The sequence below is a fragment of the Myotis daubentonii genome, chromosome 12, assembly GCF_963259705.1.
Source record: "Myotis daubentonii chromosome 12, mMyoDau2.1, whole genome shotgun sequence".
Lineage (NCBI taxonomy): Eukaryota > Metazoa > Chordata > Mammalia > Chiroptera > Vespertilionidae > Myotis > Myotis daubentonii.
Genome location: NC_081851.1, coordinates 35,736,611 through 35,763,762, shown reverse-complemented (window position 1 = coordinate 35,763,762; position 27,152 = coordinate 35,736,611). Strand labels below are relative to the sequence as shown.

Genomic DNA, 27,152 nt, shown 5'->3' with positions numbered 1-27,152 from the left:
TTTTTTCTCTTTCTTCTTCCTCTCTCTCTCCTCCCCCTCTCTCTCTAAAAATCATTTTTTTTTAAAAAAATAGTGTCTTAAAAAAAAAGAATAGCACACCTCAGAAGAGAAAAGAATGAAGCCCCCAGACAGGCCATCCTTTCCTTATCAGACAGGAGTTGCTGGGGAGGAGAGATGGGATGCATGACAGGCTTTTAACGCCCAAGGTCTCTGCCCAAGGGGACCAATAAGAGTGTATAAACTTTTGGGTTTGGAGTTTAGGGAGTGAAGGGCACCCAGTGAAACCCACCTTCCCTATCATAGGGTCATGCTGTCCTCACCACCCTCTTAGCTGCATCCTTCCCCCAAAAAGCCATGATGGGATTCACCTGGAGGAGAGTTAGAGGAAAGGGGCTTTGGCAAGTGCAAAACAAAACTGGCTGGAAAGGGGGCTTCTGCCTCCTGGAGAAGAACCGTTGTGGAAAGAGCAACTTTAGGAGAGGTGGGTGGCTGTGAGCCTCGGGCAAGCACCCTCTCTTCTCTAGGCTTGGCTCTGTCCATCAATCATCCAGATGGATGCTCAGTCCCTTTGGGCACTGACAGCATGTGATTCTCGTACAGATGTACAGGCACTTGCTGGAGTCTGTGACACCCAACACACTGGGTGTTCACACACACAGCACTGAAACGCGGCCATCTTCTGCTGCTGTTGCTACTGCCTGGGGCTCCCTCTAGTTACAGAACCTATTTCACCCCTTGGGAGGAAGCCTTTCAAACAATGCTATAAGCTGAGGTTCTGCCATTCTGGGGTTGGAAAAAAAGCATTGATTTTGCAGCCAGACAGATCTGGGTTTGACCCTGACTGTTCCTAGCTGGGTTACCCAGAAAGTTTATGTAGGTTGCTTCCTGAATCTTTGAAATGGAGTATGTATATGACTGCTGCACTCAGGATTAAGGGGGATAATATATGCACAATTTTCAGAAACCCCTTGAGCCCTTAGGCTAGCTGTGATTAAATTCATTTGTTAATTCAGTACATATTTATTGAATGCCTACTATGTGCCACAATGACTCCATGAATGTAAGGAGTCACATTTTCTGGAGGGGTTCAGGGGTGGGGAAGGGGTTGGGAGGAAGGGTCAGGAGCTTGGATGGCAGATAAAGTAAGCTTTTAGCACAATGCTTTTAATTGCAAAAATAAACAGTTTTGCGCACTGCTTGAGCGTAGCGTCTGCTTTACAAAAATGAACAACAAACAGGAAATAGCCCCAAAGCAAAACGTTACATCCAATTGCTGCTGGAAACATTACTGTACAAAATACCGCTCGAGACCGGCTCGGCGCTGCCCCAGCCTGTCTTTGGGGGGACCACGAAGGCGGGGGGGCGGGTGGTTATGGGACGGCGTGGGGCGTGCGCCAGGTACAACACACCCTTGAGTCCCAAGGAAATGACTTCCCCCAAGCGCTGCAGACGAGGAGGAGACGATCCTGGACGGCGGGAGCTGTCCACGGAGCCGGTGCTAAACGGGGCGCGAGTGGCGGGCGCTTCGAACCGGATCGGAGGCCTCCCCCGGGGCGTGCCGGGAAAGGGGCGGGCCGGGTCTTCCTCGGCGCGCGGCGCGGGGGCGCCCCCATCTACAAACTTACTTCTCGCTCACAGGGCGGCGAAGGAGAGGCCCAGCGAGTAAAAGCCAAGGCCCTTGAGCCGCTCCTCTGCCCGCGCCTTCTGCTTGAGGTGCACCTTGCTGTGCCGCTTCTTTTCATCACTGCGCGCGAAGCGGCGGCCGCACACGTCGCAGGCGAAGGGCTTCTCGCCCGTGTGGGTGCGCACGTGTGTGGTCAGGTGGTCGCTGCGGCTGAAGTTGCGGAGGCAGATGCGGCACTGGAAGGGCTTGTGGCCCGTGTGGATGCGCAGGTGGCGGTTGAGCTCGTCGGAACGCGCAAAGCTGCGCACACAGCTCTCCACCGGGCAAGCGAAGGCCTTGGCGTGCGGCCGCGGGCAGAAGCAGCGCGCGCTGCACTTGCCGCCCCGGCGCCCCTTGCGCCGCGCCTTAACCGGGGAGAAAGGGGCCGGCGGCCCCGGAGGCTCGGGCACGCCGCTGCCCCCAGGGATGTCCACCACCAGGGGTTTCGGGAAGTCCGCCGCGGCGCTGCGGAGGCCCAGCGGGGAAAGCTGAGGCTGCGCACCGGCCTGAAACTCCCCGCCGTCGCCACTACTCCCTCCCTCCCCGCTAGGAGGGGTCAGGAGCCCCGGGAGGCCCTCGGCCGCCTCCCCCAAGTTCCCCAAGGCCAGCGGGAAAGCGTCGTAGGCCCCCGTCGGGTAGGGTCTGTTGGCCGAGTCGATCGGCAGCTCCGCGGGGCAACTGATGGACAGCAGGTCTTCAATCTTGGTCCCCATCGGGGGGAAACGGGCCTCGGAGGGCGCCTGGTAGCCTCCCTGTGACCCACAGCTCCCTGGGGCCCCGGCTGAAAGCAGCTCCCAGGGAGCATAGGGACCTTTGAAGGCCGAGGCAGTGTCCAGCGCTGGAGAGGCCGGAGGGGCCCGGCGGCCTGGCTTGACGTCGGGTGGGGAGAGCTGAGGCTCATACAGGCACTGCGAAGGGGTGCCGGCCGAGGGTGAGGCCTCCCAGAACGCCTCTGTGAAGGCGGCAGCGCCCACATCCGGGGAGTAAAGGTCCGGCGGACCCGCCAGAAAGGCGTCGGGAACCGAGGGAAAAGCGTCCAGCGGAGACCGGGATGCTGCCACCTCCGGGCCGGGGAAAGGTGCCAGGCCCAGGATGCCCGACATGAGGTTGAAGAGTGACTCCGGGTCGTGCGGGTGTTCGGGCACTGCCTGGATGAAGAAGCTACCGCTGTAGCTGAGGCTGGGAGGGGGTGTGGGCGCAGGCCCCTCCAGGAAGCAGGAGTCGGCTAAATCCCCCCCGGCGCTGCAGCTGCTCAAAGCCCAGCTCAAGAAGTCGCCTGCTGAGGAAGGAGCAGGAATCAACTCCAGGCACAGGAAAGGGCGCGCCTCGGGCCGCGGCCCCTACCCAAGGATCCCTGGGTGCCCACCGATACACATAAAGTGCCTTTTTGCCCATTCTAACCCATTTGGAGCAGCCATACGCTCCAAGACGCACACAAAAACATGCACATCCAAAATACACGTGCACAGGCAAAAAGGACACCTTGATACACGCACAATTTCCTGCGGAGGCGCTGACGGCCCGGTGGGGTGGCAATGGCGGAGCGCAGCCCAAGACCCCCGAGCTTCCTACGACCGCTACCCCCACACCTCCTGCATCCCAATCCCAGCCTGTCTCAGGCACCGTGCGCCCCCGCACTGCGCCGCCGTCTGAGCACCCCCAGCCGCGCTTCTTACCTCCGGGGTAGCCCGCGGCCGCGTCCCTGACGGGCAGCCGGGGCAATTCGGTGCTGGGTTCCGAGCAACAGCCGTCGTCGGCGGACTTGACCAGAAGCGTGTCGGGGCCAGAAAACTCGCTAAGGTGGAGCATGGCGCGGCGGCTGCTGCGGGGGACCGGGGCCTCGCCCGCTGAGCTTGGGGGCGCGCGGATGGCGGGGAGGCAGGCAGTCGGGGCGCCCCGCGCCTCGCAGACTCAGGTGCCCGGGCTCCTGGCTCCCGGCGCTCACCTCTGGAAAAGGGGTCGGGAGACCGTGGCACCTTTGCTCGTTGGGACCGGCCTCGAGCGGCTGCTCCTCGCCTCTTCAAAGCGCAACCGGGCTCCCCCAACCCGCGGCCCCCCCACTTATATAGCAGCGGCGGCGCTGGCACAGGGCTTCCGACTCCCGGGGCCACTGCCATTTCGGGAGGCCCCGGCCCTGCCGCCGTGACGTAAATGCCCAAACATGGACACAGGATGTTTGCCGGGGACTCCCGAAAAGGAAAGCTCGGCTGTGACGTCGTCGCCGCCACCGCCGCGGGGCCCTCGCCGCTGCGTGCGCGCGCGCTCCCTGCGCGCGGAGCCCCGTGCGCGCAGGGGCCGCGGGTGCGCCTGGCTGGCGCTGCACCGCGTGGGGGCCGACGTCCAGTAAGTGCGCTTCCCGCCTGGAGGCAGAGGCCGAAGGACGGCGAGGAAAGGACGCGTGGGTTCAGGGTTCCACGGTTTGGGGTTCGAATCCGCCCTCTGCCACTTACCAGCTGTGTCTTAATCTTCGTGAGCGTCGGTTTCCTCACCTGTTGAATGCAGATACTTATACGTGTCTACTTCATATATTTGCTATAAAGAGTAGTTGGGTTAAAAGCATATTAAGTTCTAGGCACTGGGGTACTCAGTAAACCAGTTATTCGTTATTTTCTCACACCTGTGTTTTTAATTTCCTTAATAGTTGTTTTAGTTTATTCTAGGAAAAATAACTTATTTAAATTGTAAAGGACCATACTACTTGCTAATGGTGAGAGAAAAGGTCAATTAGTACCCAAGGATATGTTTTTAATTGAAAATTAAAAGTCTCTATTAAATGTCTTCTAAGGCTATATAATGCTCCTTTGTAAAGGAGATCAATTTGCTATCCATGATCAGGAAGTTTCCAACGTTTTGCTTTTACCAACATTGTTGTAGTCAGTATCCTTGACTATATACACTGAATAGATCTGTGGGATAAATTCCAATGAGTGTAAATTTTGGTCAAATGGTATGTAAAATTTTGATGGACACCTGGCGAATTGTCCTCCAGAGAAGTAAGGCCAATTTCTGCTCACTCTTCCTTCACCTAATGAGATAATTCTGTAGAACTTTTTTCTGCCTCCATATAAATGTCGTACTTTAGGGATGTTGTTCCCAGCAACACACAGAGGATTGACAGGATATATTTCCCTAGAATCAGTACCTGGAGTAATTGGGCTCCTTCTGAAAAGCGCGCGCGAGAGAGAGAGAGAGAGAGAGAGAGAGAGAGAGAGAGAGAGACCAGGAAAAGACACAAAACAACCTCCCTAACCTTAAGGAGGCTGTGAATCTTGGCTGCATATCAGTCAATTCCCACAAAGACACCTGCCTACTCTCCTGATCTCATCCTGCTGTGGTTCCCCTCTGTCTTATATTCTCATCTTTAAAATAATTGTTTAAAAATTTATTTTGTGTTATAGCTTACTTAACTTCTTTCTGGGACAACTTAGCAGATCAAATGAGTACATGGGATAGCATATTTTCTTTACCAAGAGCATCACTACTTTGAGCTCTGGGTGCTGGAAGGTGGGGAGGGCAGGCCTGGGGTTCCCTCCTCCCTCTCTACTTTCCTAGGAATGAGAACAAAGTCATTCAAGGGTGATGGGCTACAGCATAACCAGCAGTGTATATCCCAGTCTCCCTTGCTGACTGATACTCTCCAAGAGTACCCAAACCTCACCAAATTCTCAGGCCTTTCACCCTATGTCCATCATCCAAACATTCATTCATTCAATTTCCCAATGGTCATTCATTCAGTATTAATTCCTTAAGTGTCTACTATGGGCCAGAAGGTAGATTTTGGTTTTTATTCGACCAGGACCCAGACACCCATCTCCATTCCCTGCTGCCACTTACCCCAACCCACAAGGACCCTACAAGTATGTTCTTGGAATATGTCATCACATGATCACCTGCAATACACCTGTGAACACACTAGCATTGATTTTCTTCTTGAGTTTGGAAATCATACAAAGGTTTTCTCAGCTGTGCACATGCAGCATGTTCTAACGAATGCCACAGATCAGTTCTATGTTAGCAGTACATGTGTTTGTATGTAGGAAATGCAGAAACCCAGCACATGTCTGTAAGGATTGGACACACAGAGTACTATTTATTTTAAACTCTACTTCAGACCTGATTTTGATCCCAATCCAAATGCATTGCCAAGACCAGGCAAGCCCACACCAGACACGCAGGGCACACATGTCTCAAATCCATTCTGGCACTTTGCTGCTTAGGAGGGAGGTGGAGCAGAGGGATTTGGCTAGGCAGGTGTCCAGGGCTCCCCAGGTTTCCCCGTCAGGCCAGATTGGCCAGCCCCAGGTTCCCTGTCCCTTCTGTTGTTCTTCCCTCTGCCACAGCATTCCTCCTGCTTCTTAGTCATGGATAATTTCCCTACTCTTTTGGCAAATCCCGGGCCATTGCTGCTCTCTGCCAAAGGCCCTTGGGCCAGGCCTGCGTGAGACAAGGGTCCAACTCCCCTATTTTATCTTGTTAGAGGTCAGGCCTAACTGCAGAGCTGGGAAGGGAGAAGTGAGTAGGAGAGGAGATGAAGAACACAGCCTGTGGTCTGGTTGTGGGCCAGCCATTCTCAGTGGACACACAAACACACACTGTGATACACGGATGGTTACCTGTGAAGGGCAGTTGCATCTGCATTTGGTTCCTCGAGGAGGAGGAGGAAATATAAAGGGGGAATGGACATTTTGTAGTCCTTCCCAGCACAGCTCCTCTCCATCCTTTCCCCCTGATTTTATTTTTATTTTTTAAAATATATTTTATTGATTTTTTACAGAGAGGGAAGGGGAGGAATAGAGAGTTAGAAACATCGATGAGAGAGAAACGTCAATTCAGTTGCCTCCTGCACACTCCCTACTGGGGATGTTCCCGCAACCAAGGTACATGCCCTTGACCAGAATCGAACCTGGGACCTTTCAGTCCGCAGGCCAGCTCTCTATCCACTGAGCCAAACCGGTTCGGGCCCCCCTGATTTTAATGGCTTAAAAAAGAGATTCTGGACCCAGATAGAATAAAGATTATTGGAAGAGGATGGAAGAGATAGGAGCATAGACCTATAAGCTCCACATTAATTCACACTTCAAATATAAAACACAAATTCACAGAATGAAAAAAGGGAGATCATATACATTGAGCACTTTACTAACATATTTCATCATCACAAAAGCTCTGTGGAGGAAGGAATTGGAGACCCATTTTACAGATGAAGAAATAGACTTGGAAACGTTACTAGTAAATAACATGCTCATGACCACACTTCTATTAATGGTAGCACTGAGAGTTAAGCCCAGGCTAGTCTACTTCACAAGATAACTTAGGGAAAGAATTCATTTTACAAAAGGATTCACTCTAGAATGACTTGAGATGAAGGAGCCCCTCTAGCTTTTCAAATAGGGTATGATGTGGAAACTTGATCTGGTTGTGCCCATCCCTGCAAGAATTCCCTGGAATGACTGCCTTGGCTAGCAATGCTGTGTTCATATCAGACACGTGCTGAGAATGCATACAAGGTCCCTGGAAGCCAGGGTGAAAGTTGTTGGTGTTGTCTTTGTTGTTGGTGGTGTGTGTGTGGCCTTGAGGGGAGGGCATGAGAGGAAATTTCTAATTTCCATAGAAAAAGGTGAAGTAGAGTTTACTTTTGTTGTTAATTCTCACCTAAAGACATTTTTCCATTGATTTTTAGAGAGAGTGGAAGGGAGGAGGAGAGAGAGAAACATCAATGTCAGAGACACATCAATTGGGCAAGATCAAGCCTGCAGCCGAGGTACATGCCCTTGATCGGAATCGAACCCACAACCCATCAATCTGAGGGCCACCACTCTATCCACTGAGCCAAACTGACGAGGGTGAGAGTTTACTTTCTTTCATTTTTTTTTTTTAATGGAACGTTTCATGAATTTGCGTATCATCCTTGCTCGGGGCCATGCTAGTCTTCTCTGTATCGTTCCATTTTATTTATTTTTTAGTATACTAGTATGTGTTGCCGAAGCGAGCACGAGAGTTTGCTTTCTAGATAAGCATTGAACAGGCAATTAGTGAATGAATTAATGAATGAACAAATTCATTCATCAAGTGTTCATTGAGCACAGCCCTATGCTGCGAGGGCCCTTCTGATGCAGATGCCACAGTGGCTGCGACTGGAAGCTCGCTGCGAGGGCCCTTCCGATGCAGATGCCACAGTGGCTGCGACTGGAAGCTCTGGATCCAGGGAGGGAGGTGGGGAAGGGCCCAGCCCCTGTCATCCTTCTGGTAATGCTACTGCTCCTCCCCCTCCCCACCTTGATCTTTCTGCTCTAAATATCATTGTGTTTAAATAATAGTGTATGTATTTTTAAAAAGACTCCAAGAAGACAGCTGCCTCCGAGTATTAATCATGAAGAGGCCAGCACTCAGTCTCCATGGCGACTCCTGACAGAGAGCGGGGAGCAGTTCCACATCCCTCTTCCTGGGGCCATGGAGATGCAGGATCACAGCTCTCTCAGCCTTTCTTTCTCCCTGCCTCTCCTCTCTCCCCCTTTCCTCTCCATTCTTTCTCTCGCCCATCCTCCCCACCCCCTTTTTCTTCTTCCTGAAGGATTTATTTAAGAGCAGGGACAGAGGCAGAATCCAGCCATCAAAGGAACAAGGACAAGGCTGCAGCAGAGATGAAATTTGCCTCCAACTGCAACCTCTGCAGTACACCACTCCCGCCCCCCGCCCCCTCAGGGCCCCTGCAGCACCCCTAGGCTTCCCTGACCACTAGGGCAGAGTCTGATCATCTGTCCCTGAGGAAAGGGACCCATATCAGGGTCCTTCCCTGTCCCTCCCCCTTCCCTGCCCATGGCCAGACATTGGTTTATGGTTTGAGTCCTTATTGCTATTTTAAAAAAAGTAATATAGGCTTATTAGTATAAGGCAAGCATGTTAAAATGTACAATGCAAAATAAAATATCTTTCCCGATCCCATACCCAGGCTATGGGTGTGAAAGCTCCTGTCCCCTCGTTCCTTTTGTTCCTTCTAGCTTGGGTCATGGGGGAGGTGGAAAGAAGGAGAACAAGGTGGCTGCAAACTATTTAGGAAAAGTTCCTTAGATTCTCCCAAGACAGCTTCTATATTCCCCACAGGAGAGAGGGAGGTGATTCTTTCTCTTTTCTTCCGTCCTCCATCCCGCCTTGGACAAAGCACACAGTGGACAGAGCTGAGAGGTAGATGATCTCGGAAGAGGTGTGAGTAGGGTGGATTCTAGGAGGGTCAGAGGCCGGGGCATGGACACAATGACTTCTCCGCGGCATTTCCCATCCTGGCATTTTGACATGAGGCTCCCTCCTTCTGTTCCCTAAGCCGGGTGTTCCCGTGGCGGGCAGCAGTGGAGTTGGATCTTGAGAGGTGGTTTTATTTGATTAGGTCGTAGTGTTCAGATTATTGACTTTCAGTTCATGAGCTGAGAAGGTGAAAAAGAGGCTGAGAGAGGAGACAGAGAGGCCTATGGCTCTAGAACAGAACTGGAATAAAAACAAGCCTGCTAAACCTACCTGGCATGCTTCTCTTCTCCATGGCCTCCTCCTGCTTTCTCTCACCTGAGTTCATCTCTGTCTTTCATCTTTTCTCCTCCTCATCTTTCTTCCTCTCTGTCTCTCCCTCTCTTTTTTAAAACATTTTATTGATTTTTACAGAGAGGAAGGGAGGGGGATAGAGAGAAACATCGATGAGAGAGAAACATCGATCAGCTGCCTCCTGCATGCCCCCTACTGGGGATCGAACCTCCAACCAAGATACATGCCCTTGACCAAAATCAAACCCAGGACCCTTCAGCCTGCAGGCCAAGGCTCTATCCACTAAGCCAAACCGGTTAGGGCTCTCCTCCTCATCTTGCAGTAGTGTTCCTTGAAGTATTTTGAAGTAGATTGGTCGGTGTACTGGGATCTGACAACATAACTCCACAATACCCAGGCAGTTTATCCACAGTTGGACCATTGAGCCATAACCTGAGTCCTCTGTGAGTCCCTGAAACATTGGGCTAGAGACTTATGGTTGCAAGTTATAGAAATACAACCTGAATTAGTTCAGACAAAAATAAAAGGGGGAAGGGGAAGTAATTTACCAGCTCACAGAATCCAAGGGAGTGTCAAATAACCAGCCTGCAAGGGGTTGGGACCCCCTCAAGAGCTAGTGGGACCAGGGGACTGAGTTTTCCAAATGCTCTCAGCTCTTCCTCTTTTCTCTCACTGAAAACCTGGCCACTGGCAGATTCTGTGTTCTTTATGTCAGCCTGCTGTGACAAATAGATTCTTGTTCTCAAATTCCAGGCAGCAAAGGCCTCTGGTATCCTCCCTACTGCAATTATCTGGCTAGGGGGGCAGGGTAATATATAGCTGATAAGACCAGTAGGGGCTTTTTGATTGCTTCTGGAAGGCCACTCCCAGAGAAGAAGAAACCGCTGGGAGCCAGGACGCCTTCTAAGAGGCCTCAATCTTGAGCCCTGAGGGCAGGAGCCAGGTAGCACTGGGCTCTGGCATGTTCTCATACCAGAGGCAGAAATGGGTAGTTCCCTCTGCTAAGCAATGCCCCTGGAGCAAGTCGCCTGTTCCATCTGTCTGCTAGCTCCAAGGAACACAGCCCAAAATAAAACCCCTCATTAGCAATTCCTGCAATCCAGAGCAAAACAATGTATTTGTTTCCTAGAATAATCTGGAGCCGTATTTGGCTTGGCAACCAGTATGTCCCACACATTCATGCAGTGTACTGCGCGAAGACTCCAGCAGGGACCTCTGCTAAGTCAGGGCATGAGAGGGAGGGCTCCAGGGGTCCCCTGCCCAGGCAGCGGCAAGCAGGGGCCCAGAACAGAACTGGCTTTGTCAATGCTGTACAGCAGGTGTCTGTTACAGGGTAGGTAGGGAATGAAAGGAACTTCAACTGGGGACTTCTAACCACCAGTTCCCATAAAGGCCAAACCAGGGACATGTGGCCTTCAGGGTCCTAGAGAATCCATCGTGGAGTACTGATCTCAACCTGGGAGCCAGGGAAACTGGTTTTACCCCACCTCTGCTATTATCTTGTTGTGTGACCTTGAACAAGTTACCAATCCTTTCTGTGCTTGCGTTTTCTCACCTGTGAAATGGAGGCATGATATCTGCTCTACCTACAGCCTGAAGATTAAGAGCTGGAATTAACACTTTGAGCAGTTGAAGCATAAGCACTTACTACAGCAATGAGAGGTGATGTGAGAAGCAATCTATCCAGTTAAGAAATAGTAAATAACCCTGCTCACCCACAATGTTTTCTGGGCACCTCCTCATATGGGGGTGGAATTGGTCACCGTGACCTGAATTTTATGAGTAGCTTTTTTCTTCTAATCCTTGCTCTCCTTGGTTCATTTATTCATTCATCTAAATATTTATTCAGGATTTAACATATCAGCCACCTCAACAAATTATTACAGAAAAGTGTGATGCATGGGACAGCGTGGGAGGACAGGGTGGTTTGGCACCCTCTCTTTGGACTAATTTTGCCTGGTCTTGAACATCATATACGTGGAATAATTCAGTATGTACTGTTCTGTGTCTGGCTTCTTTTAGTCAACACTGTGTCTATAAGATTTAGTCACTCCATGTTTTGCATGCATCAGTATTTTTACTTTTAAAAATTTATCTTTATTGTTGAAAGTATTACAGATGTCCCCCTTATTTTCCCATTGACTCCCTGCACCCCACATCCTCCCCTCCTAGGCCTTCACCATACTATTGTCTGTGTCCATGGGCTATGTATATATGTATATAAATTTGCCCTAGACAGAAGGAATCCCTCTTCAAAGACCACATGAGGCCAGGACTACCTTTCAGGACTGATGGCATCCCTGCACTCCCACCGTTGGAGGTCTCATCTCTTCGGCTAATCCCAATCTCTCTCTCTCTCTCTCTCTCTCTCTCTCTCTCTCTCTCTCTCTCTCTCTCTCTATATATATATATATATATATATATATAAATTTTTCTCCATTCTAATTTCAGACTTTTGCCAAAGCAGAACTCCGTGGACTTAGCTGCCTATAGCCTTGTCTTTCCTGGTCCTTGGGTCATTACAACTGGGTTGCCATCCTGGTGAGGAGAGAACAGCGCCCACTGAGCTACTTCCCGTGGAGATCATTTTGCCACCACGCAGGTTAAGGTAGGACGTGGTCTGGGAATTTGGTGGGCAAGCTGCTGTAAGGACCCAGGAATCCGCTAGATCTTCATAAATGCATCCTGTCAGTACAGGCACCCCTTAATTTTTCTTGTTTAATCTGCCCTTGCCCTTGCAGTTGTTTTGTTTCAATGGCGGTGGTGAAGAAAAGAAGCAGTTACCATTCCAAGCACAGACCGCCCGTTTCCAAAAGGGGGAGTCTGGGCTGATTCACTTGCCCCAGCAGCGCTTTTGTGTTGTCTCTCTCTTCGCGGGGTTGCTATGATTTCCACTACCGGAGCCCTGTTGTTGAGCCCTAAACCCCCACCGTGGAAGACTCAGTCTCCCAGGACTATTTGGGAAGCAGAATTCACCCAGCTGTTGGACGTCAGCAGTGAATCCTCCCAAGTGGCACCCCTCACCCCCTCATCACCCCCTCACCCCCACCTCCCATCCCCCCACTCCCATGGAGCAGGAGCTGGGCTGGGGGTGGAGGGTAAGCGGTGAGCTTGACAGTCTTCAGTTGCATTGTTGCTAAGTTCTGAGTTGCTCCTTTCCTGAATGCTGTGCTAGCTCACCCTGGAAACAGTCATTTTCCTGGCATCTCCTTATACAGGCTGCAGGCTGATAGCACCTTTGCCTCTGAGCTCTCAGCTGCCTGGTGGTTCTGCTGCCTCCAGGAGCCTCACGTCTCATGTGTTATAAAAGGCTGAGCCTTTCTCCAGAGCTGCAGGAGTTCAAGACTCCCTTCTTTGGGGCCTTAGCTTTGTGGGGGCAGCTGGAGAAGATGGAAAGGTGGGTGGAAAGAAGAAGGACTGAAAATGATCAAAAATATTTAGTCTCTTTTCTTATTTAAGAAAATTAAAGAATGGTGGGGTCCAAACAGATTGTTCAGTGTGGGAGGATGAGGTCCCTGCCCCCTCCTCTTTCCTACAGGGCACCTGCTTTTCAATGGCTGCTCCGCTCTGGAGTGGGATCTGTGCTGGAGTGCTGCTCCATTTTTATGTAGAAGAAGCATTAATGGATTCATAGAGAGACAGAGCCCCAAATCCACTGGCTTCAGTAGTCCACATTTTGACCAGTTGAATGAATTGGCCCTGGATTAAAATGAAATGGACTTTTAAAAAACTCAGTGGGGCCCTGGTCAATGTGGCTCAGTTGGTTGGGCCTCACTCCATGTACCAGTTTACTCACCACCCATTAAATGCCCTTTACCTTTATTTTATTTTATTTTATTTTATTTGCTTGAATTGAATGAAAGTGGCCTTCTTTACATCTGTGTATTAAATTAATAACTACTGTTCCGGGCTTTCCCAATCATTCTTGTATTGCAAGCTCCTGGGAGTTCCAGATTCGGGGTCCATTCAACCTCACTTTGATCATCACTTAGACTACATGCGTGTAAACACTTTGAAGATTTTAACGGGAAATTTTTATCAAGTGGTTGGAGGGAGCTGAAGAAGCTGAAGATCTCCCTATTTTATTGCCATTTTATAAGTTAGGAAGTACCAGCCTCAAACTTACTGAGACCTCCAGGATTTGGAGTGTGGTGGAAGAGACACTTATAATTTCCACATCCAAAACATTATAGGATTACAATGTTTACTCTTTTGTGAATCTCGTATTTTCTAGACATTTTTAGAAATTCTATTTAAAAAATAAGAACATGGACTTGCTGAGGGCTTACTGACTCTTCTGTTTCATCCTTTATCCTCATTTATAACTTACTTCAATTAATTAATTTTCATAATACAGTAAGAACCCACAAAATCACCTCTCAAAACAAAACTGGGCTCTTGCAAGTAACCCACATCTAACTATGTGGTTCCCCCATCATTATCCCACCCCTTCACCTTCCCTCACTGAAGGTGACTTCCTTTAAAAAATATATATATATATATATATTTTTTTTTTAGAGAGAGAGAAGAAGGGAGAGGGAGAGAGAGGGAGAGAAACATCTATGTAAGAGTGTAACATCAATTGGCTGCCTCCTGCATGCCTCCTACTGTGCCCTGCCTGGGAATCACATTGGCAATTCTTTGGTGCACCAGACAATGTCCAACCAACTGAGCCACACAGGCCAGAGCTCTTTTTGTTGTTGTTGTTAATCTTCACCTGAGGATATTTTCCCATTGATTTTTAGAGAGAGTAGAAGGGAGGGGGAGAGACAGAGGAGAGAAACATTGATGTGAAAGAGGCATATTAATTGGTTGCCTCCCACATGTGCCCCAACCAGGGCCAGGGATTGAGCCTGCATCCGAGGTACGTGCCCTTGACCGGAATCGAACCTGGGACTCTTCAGTCTGCAGGATGCTCTACCCACTGAGCAAAATGGCCAGGACTGGGCTCTTTTTTAAATTGATTTTAGAGAGCGAGGAAGGTGGGGGAGAGATTGAGAGAAAAGAGAGAGAAACATTTATGTGAAAGTGAAACATTGATCAGTTGCCTCCTACACATGCCTGGATAGGGAATCAAACCCAAAACCTGGGAATGTGCCCCAATGAGGAATCGAACCTACGACCTTTCAGTGTACAGGATGATGTTCCAACCGAGCTACACTGGCCAGGGCCCAAGGTGACTTTCAATGCTAAACTCCAATCAGATTTGGAGTTAGGGCCCTGTCCTCTTATATCACCTTCTCATCTGTCCCTGTTGTCAGTAATGGGGCAAATCTGCTTTGCAGGCTTAATATTTAAAATATCCTTAAATGGCCTCCCTTGGCAGAGAATAAAGCTCAGATTAAATTCTGCTGCTGGTAGCATAATTGTCTAAGTTTAAGAAGAGCTCAAATATAGCTGAGATATTATTCATCTTGAAGCCATCACCCATCAATTTGGATATAACTTCCTTTGTCACATTCTAGAAATGCTTTTTTTAGGGCAGGACCAGGGCAGCTGACTAAGAGATTCCCCACACTCCCTGCCCACCGCTTCTCCAGTACTGATCAGTGCTTTCCCTCAGCCCTCTCTCTGGAATGGCCATTGAGTGACAGTCTCCGTGTAGGAGAGGTGCTGCATGGACACATGCTGCCATTGGTCACTTCGCAGCACTGAGACTGTGTCTGTGTTTTAGTTTTGGATACAAGTAGGAGTCACCAGACATCTACCCAGACTTGAAGGGGAGATACAAAGAATAATACATGTTGTGGAGCCCCCTCAGTTCATCTTTACCCTTGTTGGGAGAGGGCTCTCTTAGAATAAAAATGAATTCTGGGAGATGATGTGAATGAGCAGGAAAAAGGCCTGTTTCTCTTAGAGACGTTTTACTCTGGAGAATATGCGAGGCCTAAAGTCAGGCAGACGTGAAGTGTTATAAGGAGGCTCCATCTGCCACCAAGAGAATGCGATCTCTAAGACATTGACCATCTCTCTTAGACGGAAACCAGAGACTGAAGTGTGGGGTAAGTTCAGGGTGGGAGTCGGGTGAGGTACGTGGGAACAGTGGAGTAGAAAGAAAAGAAGGAATTTGGGACTTCCCACCTAAGGCTGACTGGTCTGCACTGAAGGGCTGTGTTAAGGGAAAAGTAAGGACATGTTTAGCATTATCCTCTGGGCTCTGGGTGTCATTATTTTCATTCTGGTTGTAGGACATAAGAACAGGGGAACATAAGGAAGATCATAAACATGAACAAATTTAAGGCTTATGGCGGGCCCTGTGGTAGGGAGCTCTCTGGGTGATACCCAGCCCACAATTACTCTCTGCCGGAAAGCTTCCCCCCAATCATAGCAGTGGGGACGAGTAACCAGACCTGTGTTCCTTACATTTTCCCCAAGGCAAGGAATTGGTCCAGAGAAGGAGACCTGGGCCAGGCTGGGTCTCTTGTATCTTATCTTATGGGAGGATCTAGACCAGTGGTTCTCAACCTTCCTAATGCCACGACCCTTTAATACAGTTCCTCTTATTGTGGTGACCCCCAATTTCATTGTTACAAATTGAACATAATTAAAGCATAGTGATTAATCACAAAAACAATATGTAATTATATGTGTGTTTTCCGATGGTCTTAGGCAACCCCTGTGAAAGGGTCGTTCGACCCCCAAAGGGGTCGCGACCCACATGTTGAGAACCGCTGATCTAGAATATGGAGTCAAGAGACACACAGCCAGGGAGTTCCTAGAGTGGAGTCACATCAATGATGATGCTCTAGGGAAGAGGATCCTGTAGCCTCAGGCAGGCTTTCAGGCCAACGTTGTGACTTTAATTTCATGAGACTTTCACCAGAGACTGAATCACCCACTTAAGCTGCTCCTGAATTCCTGACCCGTAGAAATTGTATGAGATGATAAATGTTTTAAGCTGCCAAGTTTTGGGGCAATTTGTTATATTGCAATAAGTAATACAGAAATGTATATACATCTAAGGTGTACCAATGAGGAATGGTTTTAGCAGCAGGTAATAGAATAGTTGCCACAGTCTAAATCTTGGGGTCATCTAATACTGTATTACTTTTCTAGGGCTGCCATACCAGTACCAAACTGGGTGGCTCAGAATAAGAGACATCTATTGTCACGTGAATCTGGAGGCCAGAAGTGTGAAATGAATGTGTCAGCAGCGCCATACTCCCTCTGAAGGTATTAGGTAAGGATCTGTCAGGCTTCTCTCCCAGCTGCTGGTAGTCTTACATTTAAGCCCTTCATTCATTTTGAGTTTATTCTTGTATATGGTGTAAGAAGGTAGTACAGTTTCATTTTTTTGCATGTGTCTGTCCAATTTTATCAACGCCATTTATTGAAAGGCTATCTTTACTCCATTGTATGGCCTCCTTTGTCACATAATAACTGATGATCAAGATGTGGGTTTAGCCCAGCCAGTATGGCTCAGTGGTTGAGTGTCTACCTATTATTGAGGAGGTCACGGTTCGATTCCCGGCCAGGGCACATGCCCAAGTTGTGGGCTTGATCCCCAGTGTGGGGTGGGCAGGAGGCAGCCAATCAATGATTCTCTCTCATCATTGATGTTTCTATCTCTCTCTCACGCTCCCTTCCTGTCTCTGAAATTTAAAAAAAAAGAGAGAAGATGTGGGTTTATATCTGTGCTCTCTATTTGGTTCCCTTGATTTATGTGTTTGCATTTATGCCAGTACTATGCTGTTTTGATTATTGTGGCCTTGTAGTATAGTTTGATATCTCCAACTTTGTTCTTCTTTCTCAAGATTGCTGTGGCTATTTGGGGTCTTTTGTGGTTCCATGTAAATTTTTAAGTTATTTGTTCTGGTTCTGTAAAATACAACATTGGTATTTTGATAGGAATTGCATGAATTTGTAGGTTGCTTTAAGTAGTATAGACATTTTAATAATGTTAATTCTTTTTAACAATGAGCATGGTATATGCTTCCATTTACTTGTATCTTCTTTAATTTCTTTCTTTAGTATCTTACAATTTTTCAAGTACAGTTCTTTTACCTCCTTGGTTAAATTTATTCCCATTTTTTTAATGCAATTGTAAATGTTATTGTTTTCTTAGTTTTCTACTCTGATAGTTCATCCTATATAATAAAATACTAATATGCAAATTGACTAAACGGCGGAACGACCAGTCACTATGATGTGCGCTGACTACCAGGGGCAGGCACTCAAAGCAGGAGCATCTGCCCCCACCCCCCCAATCGCCCTGCCAGTCACCCCACAGATTGGCCCTGATTGCCGGCCAGGCCTAGGGACCCTACCCTATATATTGGGGACAGTCTCAGATTTAAAAATTAAAACCTGGCAAGGCCACTCTAACACTGGAAAAAACAGGATGATGCAGCGATGACATGCATGGACTCTGGCTTGCACATTTTGTGGTCAGCCCTGATTCTGACACTTATAACTGTGTGACAAAGCCAATTACTTAACTTCTCTCTGCTTCAGTTTTTCCACACATAAGATGGGGAAAATGGTACTACTGCCTCAGAAGGATCATGTTATGTACCACTTTTTATAATCAGGGCAAAAAATGTAGCTGCCCATACAACAGCAAGATGCCTTTCACCTGTATGAAAAGTATGGTCACTGGTGCAAGCAGTGTCCTGGATTGTGAGAGGGATGTCCGACTGCCGGTTTAGGCCCGATCCCCGAGGGTGCAGGCCGGGCTGAGGGATCCGTCCCCAACCCCCACCCCCGTGCACAGATTTTGTGCACCGGGCCTCTAGTTATCCTATATAATAAAAGTCTAATATGCAAATAGACCAAACAGCGCAACGACTGGTCGCTATGGTGTGCACTGACCACCAGGGGGCAGATGCTCAATGTAAGAGCTGCCCCCTGGTGGTCAGTACGCTCCCACAAGGGGAGTGCCGCACAGCCAGAAGCCAGGCTCACGGCTGGTGAGCGCATTGGTGGTGGCAGCAGTGCTAAGGACCCCTCGGGGGATGTCCACCTGCCAGCTTAGGCCCCCTCCCCCGGGCCTAAGCCGGCAGGTGGACATCCCCCAAGGGCTCCCAGGCTGCGAGAGGATGCAGGTCGGGTTGAGGAACACGCGCCCCCCCCCCAGTGCATGAATTTTGTGCACCAGGCCTCTAGTAGAGTATGTTAGCTGTGGGCACTTTTATATATATTATCTGGCCAGAATCTGACAGTATCTTAAGAGCTAAGTATTTAGCCCTGGCTGGTGTGGCTCAGTTGGTCCTGTACACTAAAAGATTGCAGTTTGATTCCTAGTCAGGACATATATCCAGGTTGCAGGTTCAATCCTGAAGTAGAGGCAAGTACAGGAGGCAACCAATCAATGTTTCTCTCTCACATCCATGTTTCTCTTTTCTCTCTCTCTTCTCTCTTCTCTCTCTCTTCTCTCTCTCTCTCTCTCTCTCTCAAAAAAAGGAGCTAATTATTTGTATCCACTTTCCTGATGAGGAATAGACTCTTGGAGAAGTTATGGATTCAAGGTCCCAAGGCTGGTGAGTTGGGGACACAGCTGGGCAAGAAGCCAAGGGCTATTTACTCACAAATGGAAGGGGTTTTGGGGAGAGGATAGTGTGGCTCCATGTGGGGGAGCAGAATGTGGAAGGAGACTTGTAGTAGGATTCAAAGGAGAAGGAAGAACAAGGTGGTTTCTGGGCCTGGTTCCTCTTCACTGCTGCCAAGCCAGGCATAGTACTCTGTTTTCTGTTAATCACTGACTTTTCGATGGAAAGAAAGCCATGCCGGCTTTCTGTAGAAGCTACATGGGCTCACCCCATGATTTAATCAGAACAAAAGAGTAGAAGGTGACATGAAAAACCCCTCTGCTTTGGCCCAGCTCAAGAACTTCCTCAGAATGTCTCACGAGTGCCTGGATTGGTGTTGCCATCCTTTCCGTGGTCCCTGGCGTGAGTCATGTTCTCTCGAAATGCTTATGAGGATGCCCGGGTCTATCCCACATATTCCCTATTTCGATTCGGTGTGGGATTTGGGTGCCTGGGTCATAGCTCCTGTCCCGTGTCCATTTTAGGCTTCCTTCAGCGATGCACAGCGGTGGGAAGCGCAGCATTGCGTTACTAATGGGGCGGGTAGATGTCACCTGCCAGAAGGAGGGCTCCTCTGGGCTGAAGCACAAGGCTTATTTCTGGAAGTCTGGCGGGGCTTCCTATACCCTTTCTTCTGAGCTGGGGATAATCGAGCCTGCAGAGCCCTCTTCCTCCTCAGGTCCATCAGAGAAGACAGAGCAGAGTTGTTGACCAGAACAGTCAAACCTGTGCTGCATGGGGGCAGGGAGTGAAAGAAAGAGTGGAGCTCAAACTCTCACCTGTTATAAAATATAGTCACTGTCCCCACCAGTAAAACATGGCCTAGGAATGCCTTGGCCTTGAGCAACTCCTCCTCTCTCAGAAAGGACTAATGATGTGGTATTCCCTTCCTTAAGGGCAAAAAATGGACATATTAGTAAAGTCATGGAAATATCTCTGCATTACACATAACTAAGTTTCCCCTGCTAAAGCAACACCTTTGATTTAGGGCACAATCCTTCCAACAGACCCACTTGAACAAGCAAATACCCTTGAGCAGAATATGTTATTTTTTTAAATATGTTTTCATTGATTTCAAGGAGGAAGGGAGAGGGAGAAGGAGAGAGAGATAGAAACATTAATGATGAGAGGGAATCACTGATCAGCTGCCTCCTGCACGTCCCCCACTCGGGCCGAGCCCACAACCCGGATATGTGCCCTGGCAGGGAATCAAACCATGATCTCCACATTCATAGGTCGATGCTTGACCACTGAGCCACGCCAGCCAGGCTAAGTAGAATATGTTGATACCTACTGTCTTAGGAACTGGAAACCAGAGATGACAAAGATGCAGACCCTGCTTGTAAGGAGCTTATGAACCAAAATGGGAGACAGACACCCACCTAATAGTGGACGTAAAGTTCGATAGTAATAACAACGGCAATAGCGAAATGTCCATGAAACAATGACCAGGAACAGGTATTTGCTAACCACATTACATATTTATCTTGTTTAGTCCTCATAACAATCCTACTAAGGTAATGTTAGCGTGCCCAGTTTTCAGATGAGGGAGTGAGGCCTAGAGAGGGTCAGTAGCTTGCTCAAAGTCACACAGATAGCAAGAGGCAGAGCCAGGACCTGCACGAGTTCTGACAGAAGTCTTCGTGTGTGACCATGACATTATAGTCCTACAGTAGAGGACAACACAAGGTGCTGCAGGTGCCCTGAGAAGAGCAGTCGCCCGGATTCAGAGGTCAGGGGAGGATCACAGAAAAGCTCTCACAGCCAGCCAGCTAAATGGGGGAAGAAAGAGGGAGCATTAGTAGGTCAGGTCTGCACAGGATGCCTCAGTGGGAGAGGGAGGGGAGGAGGATGCTGAAAGGGGCAAGAGTAGTATGGAAAGGGGTGATGTGAAGGCCGAACTTCATAAGTATGTATATTGAGTTCCTTCACCTCAAGGTTAATTCAGGAGTGCTCAGTGTTGACCACCTTGGAGGCTGGTTGACATAAAAATATTTATTTCTGAGGCGAACACGAATGAAAATATCTAAGAGAGGAGGGAGGGGGAGACATCAGGGCATCAGGAGCCGGAATCGCAACCATCTGGAATCCTAGTGAAATTTGGCGGCCCATTCGAGAGTCTCAGGTATCTTGCCAAAATATTTTTCCAAGGAGGAAAAAACAATAATGTGCCTGCTATAATAATGCACCAGAAACTCCTCACAGGGACATTTGCAGATTTCTTGCCAACGGCCCGGAGAGTGCATAATGGACTGATAGCAAAGGCAGCAAGGGGGACAGAAAGCAACCGAGTGATTGAGCTGTGCTTCCTTGGGTTTCTATTATCGTTGCTGCCTTTAGCCATATGCTTTTCAAAGGCACTGACAAGCCTGGACCGATTTCAAAGGAATTCCTAAACCCAGATTTCAAAATCGTCATTGTGTCTCCTGATTGTCAGTGCTCTGCACGGAATACACACGTTCATGGAAGTTCTTAAATGCTTCTCCGTCAAGGTTGACCAGCCTCTCCTGTCATTACATGAGGTGCCTGGGATGCTGAAAATAGTTGCTAATAAATTGCCAACCCAGCTGATTGCCAAGTAATGAAAAGCATTTCTCTTCCTTGAAATAGGATGTCTTGCCACTTGAGTGAGTTCTAGAAGCTGCATACAAAAGGGAATAAGATGATTTCTTTTTTAGTCTGTTTGGTTGTTCCTTACCTCCCCCACCCCCACTGCCACTTTTAAAAATGGAATGAAAAACAGATTCAATCTGCTGGGAACACAGGTTTTTAAGTACAGCATGGACCCTGTTAATGCCATAGCTGTCGCCTTAAGACTTTTGTCATTCTTTGCCACCACTGATATCCATATGGTTATGATTCTACTCCCTTTCCAGGTCTTCCCCCATCCTTTCTCTCGCCCTACCAGCTACCAACCTTGCTCAATGTCAGAAACAGAACAATTAAACCTGAGGTGGAAAGGTTAGATGGCTGATCAGTCAGGAACAGAGACTGGAAGCCCCCAAAACCTAATGGGGCGCTGGAACTCTGCAATGTCCCCCACTCATCTTCATCCCAAAGGTCAGTAGAATGCTTTGCAAGAATGGTGGCATCATACCAAAGGCTTTGGAGAACTAAAAGCCACAAATACATGGGGTATTTTGTCAAGACTTGTGTGAAGGGAGTAAAGCAAAGGGATAATCCTGTGAAAATACATCTTCCACTTTAGAGAATTTTTTGGATGGATGGAGTATGCAGAAATCTGGCATATGTTGGAATATTCCATCCAAAATGAAAAGCAAGTTGCTTCCCCTTGTGCCTTAGCACTGAGAAGAAGACCAATGCTGTAAGGCAGTGGTTCTCAACCTTCCTAATGCCGCGACCCTTTCATACAGTTCCTCATGCTGTGGTGACCCCCAACCATAAAATTATTTTCGTTGCTACTTCATAACTGTAGTTTTGCTACTGTTGTGAATCATAATGTAAATATCTGATATGCAGGATGTATTTTCATTGTTACAAATTGAACATAATTAAAGCACAGTGATTAATCACAAAAACAATATGTAATTATATATGTGTTTTCTGATGGTCTTAGGTGACCCCTGTGAAAGGTTGAGAACGGCTGCTGTAAGGACACCCTTGAATGTTGGAGGCAGCATGGTTACATATTTAAGTGTCTGCCCCACACCCCTCATTGGATAACACTAATTGCTCCCTGGGAACCAATACAAAGTCATGATCAGCCTCTTGAGATGAAAGCATGGGATCACTGAATTTTTTCTTGGGCATATGTTGCAGCATGTCAGGCATTTTTCTAAGTACTTGATGTGAATTAACTCATTTGAACCTCCTAAGGCACATGGGTTGTATGCAGAGCTAGCATTTGATCCTAAACATGTGGCTCCCAAGCCCATTGTTCTTAATCACCATGCTTTAATGCTTTCATTTTTAGAGCTGTCAGTTAATTTTGGAGACTGCAATTTCCAGATGTCCATTCTATTTTTTTTTTACATAGTTTTATTTATTTCAGAGAGGAAGGGAGAGGGAGAAAGAGACAGAAACATCAATGATGAGAGAGAATCATCGATTGGCTGCCTCCTGCACGCCCCCCCACCCCCCCGACTGGGGATCTAGCCCACAACCTGGGCAATATGCCCTTGACTGGAGTCAAACCCGAGACCTTTCAGTCTGCAGGCCGGCACTCTATCCACTGAGCCAAACCAGCTAGGGCATGATGTCCATTCTTCATCTAGTCTATCATAATTCCAGTAGTCTTCAACCTATGGGGTGAATAATACATTTAAATACTGCCTAAACACCCACTTAATAGTGAGAGGTGGAGATGAATAAGAGGAAGAAATTTGCCATACTTAGCATTTTAAAGAAAAGGAAAGGAGAAGGTAATTATTCAGTCTTCAAATACTCTGGAAACAGTACAGAAATATACAATTAATTGAGAATATGGTAATTTACACATATGAATTTTATCCTTTTTCTTTACTACCACAACTATGGATGTATATAACCTCTAGGATTTGGGGATTATTCCAATAACCAACAACTTTTTTTTTTTTAGAGAAAAAGGAGAGAGAGAGAGATAAACATCCATTGGCTGCCTCCTGCATTACCCCCACTGGGGACTGAGCCCAAAACTCAGGCATGTGTCCCATCACAATCAGACGGACAGCCTCTCAGTGCAAGAAATGCTGCTCAACCAACTGAGCCACATGGGCCAGGGCACCAATAAGCAGCACCTTTTAAAACAATGTTTTTTCAGCATTTTCCTTCAGAATTATAACTTCAGATAAAGCAATCCCTCCTGTTCATTTCTCACACACCCTTGAGTTCTGGTATGATTCTTCCATTCTACATTTACATCCCACCCATGTAGTAAAACACCTTTCTCCCAATCCTGAGCCATCTCCCCAACCTCTCCTTTCACTGTCAATAAATGGAGGGTCCCATTTGAGGGCTTATTTTGTGGAACTCCTAAATGTGATAGAACACATTTTGCTATTATTTTTAATCTCACACTGCCCTCCAAGGATTGTGGGGTCTTTTGTTTGCTAAGTTCAAATGACATCATTGTCTCTAGTATAATAAGCTTCTACATTCTTTTTTTAAAATATATTTTTATTGATTTCAGAGAAGAAAGGAGAGGGAGAGAGAGATAGAAACATCAATGATGAGAGAGAATCATTGATTGGCTGCCTCCTGCATGCCCCACACTGGGGATTGAGCCACAACCCGGGCATATGGCCGGACTGGGAATCGAACCATGACCTCCTGGTTCATAGGTTGATGCTCAACCACTAAGCCACGCCTGCTGGGCTGGCTAGCTTCTACATTTTTGAGGACAGAATTTAAATGCTGGGATGGGGAGGGGGGTGCGCTGTAGGTATGTAATTTTGGATACAAAAGCTAGAAGAGAGCAAAATTACTGTATTTAAGGAATAAGGAACTATAAAATAGAGATAATAATAGCTTCAAGGTTAGGTTTGTATTGAGGGCTGACCGAGATAAATTGAAGTATCTGGGCACAGTTCTTAGCACATAGCAAGGGCTGAACCAATGTTAAAAGGTTTTGCACTGCTACCATTTTGTTGTTGCTGTTATATAAGCCTTTCTTGAAAAAATATGCTAATGATAGAAACAGAATTAAGAAGAGAATCAAAATAAAAACTATAAAAGATTTTTGGAGGTGTTACTTGTAATACCATTTTAAACATAGAACTGGGAACTAAGGAAGCTAATGTTATAGAACAAAATGTATATGTTATAAACTTGGGCAATGAAAAAGAAAATAATGTACTAAAAATCAGAGAATGGGAAGAAGTATGAATGCAACTTGTTTTAGGTGTGTTTCTAGAATATAACATACAGTTGACTTTTGCTTTGTGAACCTATTGAAAGTCTTTTTGTCTTAATATCTAAAATTTGCTTATTTACATTAATTAATACGATGTGTTCGGCTTTGTTCCTATAATATTTTGTTTTATACTTTCTGGTTTTTTTAGCCTTAAAATATTTTGCTATGGACTGATCAGTGTAGTTCAGTGGTTGAGCATCGACCCATGAATCAGGAGGTCAGTGGTCAGGGCATATGCTTGGGTTGTGGGCTTGATCCCCAGAGGGGGCATGCGTGAGGCAGCTGATAGATGTCTCTTTCTCATCATTGATGTTTCTATCTCTCTCTCACTCTCCCTTCCTCTCTCTGAAATAATTTTTTTTTTTTTAAAAAAAAAGAATGATCAACCTTTAAAAAAGCATTTTGCTAGGTGTTTGCTTTGTTTCCTTTTTCATTGCAATTTCATTATGATAACTATAGGTTCACATGCACTTGTAAGAAAGAAAACAGAGAAATCTCATGTACCCTTTATGAGTAAATCTCGTGTCACGTTTTACAAAACTCTAGTCCATTATTACGACCAGGATATTGTCACTATACAATCACCAGTATTATTCAGATTGTTCCCAGTTGTTAGCTTTGTTTTGAGTGTGTGTTCTTTTAATAACTTGAAAATTTTATACCTTATTCTAGTTTTTGGATTTGTAATTTTATGGAGCTGTCTTTTTTAAAAATTGAGATATATTGACATATAATATTGTATTACTTCTAGGTATATATATATATATATATATATATATATATATATATATATATATCTCCAGAATAAGTTTAGTTAACATCCCTCACTACATAATTACACTTTTTTCTTGTGATAAGAACGTTTAAGATCTATTCTGTTAGCGACTTTCAAATATACAATACAGTATTGTTAACTATAGTCACCATGATGTATAGTATATCCCCAGGACTTCTTCATCTTATAACTGAAAGTTTTTACCTTTTGGCCACCTTCATCCATTTCGCTCACCCCCTATGCTCCTGCTTCTGGCAATTATCAATCTGTTTTCTGTATCTATGAGTTTAAGTTTTATAGATTCCACATGTAAGTGTTCTTCTGTATTTGACTTCACTTAGCACAATTCCCTCAAGTTCCATCTATGTTGTCACAAATGGCAGACTTTCTCCTTTTTTATGGTTAAATAATATTCTGTTGCATATATATATGCATTTTCTTTATCCAGTCATTTTCTCTATCCACTCATCCATTGATGGACACTTAGGTTGTTTCCATGTCTTGGCTTTTGTAAATAATGGTGCAATAAACACGAGGGTGCAGCTATCGCCTTGAGATAGTAATTTTATTTCATTTGGATGTATTCCGTTAAGTGGGATTGCTGGGTCATATGGTGGTTCTATTTTTAATTGTTGAGGAACTTCCATATTGTTTTCCATAGTGGCTGCACCAATTTATATTCTTTTTTTAAAAAAATGTATTTTATTGATTTTTTACAGAGAGGAAGGGAGAGAGATAGAGAGTTAGAAACATCGATGAGAGAGAAATATCGATCAGCTGCCTCCTGCACACCTCCTACTGGGGATGTGCCCGCAACCCAGGTACACGCCCTTGACCAGAATCGAACCCGGGACCTTTCAGTCCGCAGGCCGACACTCTATCCACTGAGCCAAACCGGCTTTGGCTATATATTCTTTTTTAAAAAATATTTTTTTATTGCCCTAATCGGTTTGGCTCAGTGGATAGAGCGTCGGCCTGTGGACTGAGGGGTCCCAGGTTCGATTCCGGTCAAGGGTGTGTACCTTGGTTGCGGGCACATCCCCAGTAGGGGGTGTGCAGGAGGCAGCTGATCGATGTTTCTCTCTCATCGATGTTTCTAACTCTCTATCCCTCTCCCTTCCTCTCTATAAAAAAAAATCAATAAAATATATTTAAAAATACCACAATGTCTTTACAACTTATCCTACTTTTATACTCCCTTCCCATCTGAATTTTTGTAAGTTATATAATTTCTGGATCACTTCTAATTTGTTCTTCCATTATAGTCCCTGCATATGTTTTATCTTGGTCTATAATAATATAAATCCAATGTTTTCTGCCAGCTCTTCTATTGCAGCTTTTCCAGTCATCTCCTGGTAGGCCTGGGTTTATTCTCTAAAATATCTGCCATTTGAACTCATAGGAATTCTCAGAATTTTTTTATGTTCAAAGCTGTTTGTTGCCTATGTACTTGAATGACAGTTTGGCTTGCGATAAAAGATCATACTTATTTTCCTTGAGGCTTTTGTGATTCTTCACTAACCTCATTTAAAAAGTTGAGGTGAAAAAAAATTTTTTAAAAGTTGAGGTGAAGTCATTTTTTTAATGACAATAAAATTATTATTCTCAATGAAAGAAGGAGAAGAGATGAAGAAAGACTGAAAAAAGAGAGGTTATTGAATAATATGAATAAAAAGAAACCATTAAAAAGAATAAGATGAAAATACTAGGTCTAAAAATAAAACTTGAAATAATAGATGGGATAAATAGCAGGATGAATTCATCAAAAGAATAAATTAGTGAGTCAGAAGATCACATTAAGAAATT

General features: G+C 46.4%; 1 protein-coding gene and 1 pseudogene across 2 annotated transcripts; both read right to left on the bottom strand.

The window, feature by feature from the left end:
- Window positions 1-1,088: 1,088 nt before the first annotated feature.
- EGR4 (early growth response 4) lies at window positions 1,089-3,789 on the bottom strand. Of its 2 annotated transcripts, none has more exons than XM_059660731.1 (2): window positions 3,340-3,789; window positions 1,089-2,942 (listed from the first exon to the last, which is right to left on the bottom strand). In XM_059660731.1, exons 1-2 carry the CDS (start codon window positions 3,470-3,472, stop codon window positions 1,633-1,635), a joined length of 1,443 nt encoding a protein of 480 aa, XP_059516714.1. In that variant the 5' UTR covers window positions 3,473-3,789; the 3' UTR covers window positions 1,089-1,632. The 2 variants fall into 2 exon arrangements, with proteins under 2 accessions (XP_059516714.1, XP_059516715.1); XM_059660732.1 differs by having other exon boundaries at window positions 1,089-2,939.
- Window positions 3,790-7,534: 3,745 nt separating this feature from the next.
- LOC132213997 (U6 spliceosomal RNA) lies at window positions 7,535-7,635 on the bottom strand (annotated as a pseudogene).
- Between the last annotated feature and the right edge of the window lie 19,517 nt (window positions 7,636-27,152).